The sequence below is a fragment of the Salvelinus fontinalis genome, chromosome 20, assembly GCF_029448725.1.
Source record: "Salvelinus fontinalis isolate EN_2023a chromosome 20, ASM2944872v1, whole genome shotgun sequence".
Taxonomy (NCBI): domain Eukaryota; kingdom Metazoa; phylum Chordata; class Actinopteri; order Salmoniformes; family Salmonidae; genus Salvelinus; species Salvelinus fontinalis.
Genome location: NC_074684.1, coordinates 29,969,526 through 29,972,343, shown reverse-complemented (window position 1 = coordinate 29,972,343; position 2,818 = coordinate 29,969,526). Strand labels below are relative to the sequence as shown.

At 36.9% G+C, this 2,818-nt stretch overlaps 1 protein-coding gene across 1 annotated transcript; it reads left to right on the top strand.

Annotated features, from left to right (window-relative positions):
- The first annotated feature begins 1,022 nt into the window (after positions 1-1,022).
- On the top strand, positions 1,023-2,311 carry ttc32 (tetratricopeptide repeat domain 32). Its single transcript, XM_055873543.1, has 3 exons — positions 1,023-1,222; positions 1,349-1,515; positions 1,894-2,311. The coding sequence occupies exons 1-3, from the start codon at positions 1,107-1,109 to the stop codon at positions 2,019-2,021; spliced, it is 411 nt and encodes a 136-aa protein (XP_055729518.1). The 5' UTR covers positions 1,023-1,106; the 3' UTR covers positions 2,022-2,311.
- Positions 2,312-2,818: the final 507 nt, after the last annotated feature.

The window sequence follows — 2,818 nt, the reverse complement described above, 5'->3', positions numbered from 1 at the left end:
CTTCACCAGCAGGATCCAGATATTTTAAAGGTTAAGAAGATGGACTTTGTGGCCTTTATAGCTATGGAGATGAATGGTACTACCAAGGTGGAGAGGAAGTCCAGGAAAATAGATATAATTGTAGATGTGGTTCCTAGGACTGAAAGGAGTTGCAGGAAGTATTGTCACAAGCCGTACCACCCTCTCAGGCACTAGAGCCTGCCCTTACCAAAAAAGATTGCAGTTTTGAAACTGTAGTAAAAGTGCAGTAACTGCAGTCGACTGTGGTATTTTGTACGCAGTAATTGCAGAATAACTGGAGTGTGCTGCATTTCAACTGCTGGTAAACTGCACTCTAACTGCAGTTACACTGAAAAATTACTGCAGTAAAAAAAAGGGGTATTTTGGACGCAGTATTTGAAGCAATCTGCAATCTTTTTCGTATGGGTGAGAAGGGAAATATTGAGGTTTGATGGAAGAAGTGGGAGTTTTTGTCAATGTACTATTTTTATTTCGGGGGTTTAGGTTAAGGAAAACTATCATGTATGGACTTACTTTTTACCTATTTAAAAAAAAATCCAGTCCAGTTGGTGGCGTCAACCCACCTTTTGGGTTGTAGTCCGCCATAAAAACCACAGAAGATTGTCTCCATTTTCCCATAGAAAACGAACCGGAAGTAACTAATTTCCGGGTTTTTGGACTGCAAGCGGGCGAGCTCTATATCACATGAATTAACTGACTACTCATGTATAAGACATGCATTACTCAGCAAAGTACAAAAAAATCGAAGAGAAAAAAAATACACAAATGAAGAGGGGAAACAAATCACAAGAAAATCATAATATGGACACATAATAACTAATAATGTAGTCAACTCTGCCACCTGTTTTTACAAGAAAGGAAAATAGGTGAACATTTGGATTATATTTAAATAGCTAATCTATTGAGCAGTTATGTACAATAAATATGGTGTTTATTTACTAATATAATGTTAGATCAATAAATATTTTAAATAACCATACATGCTACGTTCCCCCTTGCGTCAACACGCACCAAGCTCTTACCTCATTTCCGGTAAGAGTTGCTGAAGCGGAAAACAGACTTCCATCAAACATTTTATGCATTAAATGGAACAAGACAGCTGTCAAACTCTTGAACGCGCCAATGTTGAGTTTAAAAAACGTAATTTCAAGAAGGCAGAAGAACTATATACAAATTTCCTCGCATCATGCTGGAAAACAAGGTAACACAAAAACACGTTGTCATTGACATCATGTGTGAATTCCGTGCTGATTTAGCTATGTGGAATACAGTAGCTAGCTAGCTAACGTTAAATGTTAACATCCTCTTTTACCGTGGTTTATTTCAGAAATTGTGATGCCAGTGACCTTGCTACTGCTCACAACAACCGTGGGCAGATAAAGTACTTCAGGGTGGATTTTCGTGAGGCAATGGAGGACTACACTTCTGCAATTGAGGCCAGCTGCCAGTTCGAAGTATCATTCTACAACAGAGGACTAATACGTTATAGATTAGGTAATGAAATGTCGTGTAATGAAGTGGCTACAACAGACGAGATTGTGAATTCCAATGGTGAAAAAAGGTATTGCAGTCCCAATTTTAGTCACTAGGTGGGGTTATTTCATACATTTGAACAAACTTGTGCTGGCAAGGCAGTCTTGCTGGTTTTCCTTATGTGAAATGTTTCTAGTAGGCTGGGGTATAATCATTACGCCTATTCTGTTGCAAAAGTTTTGTGGAAATTAAACTCCAAACAGAATAAGCAAACAAGAGTTTATATTTGAGAAATGCAGGTGCTCCCTCATTTTGTTCCATTTGGTTCTTAAATGGTTTCAGTAATGAATACATCCCTGGTGAATTGAATGGATAAATGATGTTTTACCTTTGTTGTAGGTTTTTTCCAAGACGCAGAGATGGACTTCAAGAGGGCTCTAGAACTCAACCCTAACTTTGAAGATGCCAAAGTGAGCTTACAGCAAACACTGTTGGACCAAGAGCACAAGATCAATAGGGGATATTGAGAATGTATTAGCTTTTCCCCTTAGCTACACTCTAATGACAAGAAATATCAACAAAGTAATTGCCAGTATGTTTGCAATTTGTATAAGCACAAAAATGTGTCCATCTATGATGTTGCTTATGTTTTAAGAATGTTTTTGGGGATAAGGTCAATTATTAGATTATGGTAAATCTAAAGTGTAGATTCACAACATACCCTTCCTTATCTAAGAATTTAACTCCAGTGTTTGACAACTCTGATGCACTCATACTAATAAATAATGCTGTAATGTATGCAGCACATGTTTTTTAACCCTTGGGTGGTGTACATGTTTTTGTTATTCACCCAATGTTTGTGGGTCTGATGGACCCATTGGGTTTTTAAAATGATACAGCATAACAATTTATGTAAAAAATACTTAATGTAGATGTTGACATATAAATTGCAAGCAATATAGACCGCATACATGGTTAATATTTGCCATTTACCGCTGCTAGATCACATTTACCAATAAAAGCACTATTTAAAAATATAAAATGTGATTTTTGTAAACAAATAATTTCTAATCAGGACATGGGTGGAATAAATCATGTTTATCTTGATCTTTGAACTGACCAAATTGGAAGGACACATTTTACATACAGTATTTTATGGAAATGATAAATGAGTCCAATTGAACACACATTAAGGCCGGTCTAGACACCACATGAGGGACAGTTTTACTGTGTGTGTTGCAAATGTATTTCTTGCACTTGTTGCATGTGTATTGTCTTCCTGTCCTGATTGGGTCCACACACATCAGCACTTTATGTTGCTACC

Coding starts and splice junctions, on each gene's coding strand:
- ttc32 (XM_055873543.1), top strand. CDS start 1,107: ATGGAACAAGACAGCTGTCAAACTCTTGAACGCGCCAATGTTGAGTTT. Junction 1,223..1,348: donor GCATCATGCTGGAAAACAAG/GTAACACAAAAA, acceptor GGTTTATTTCAG/AAATTGTGATGCCAGTGACC. Junction 1,516..1,893: donor ACTAATACGTTATAGATTAG/GTAATGAAATGT, acceptor CCTTTGTTGTAG/GTTTTTTCCAAGACGCAGAG.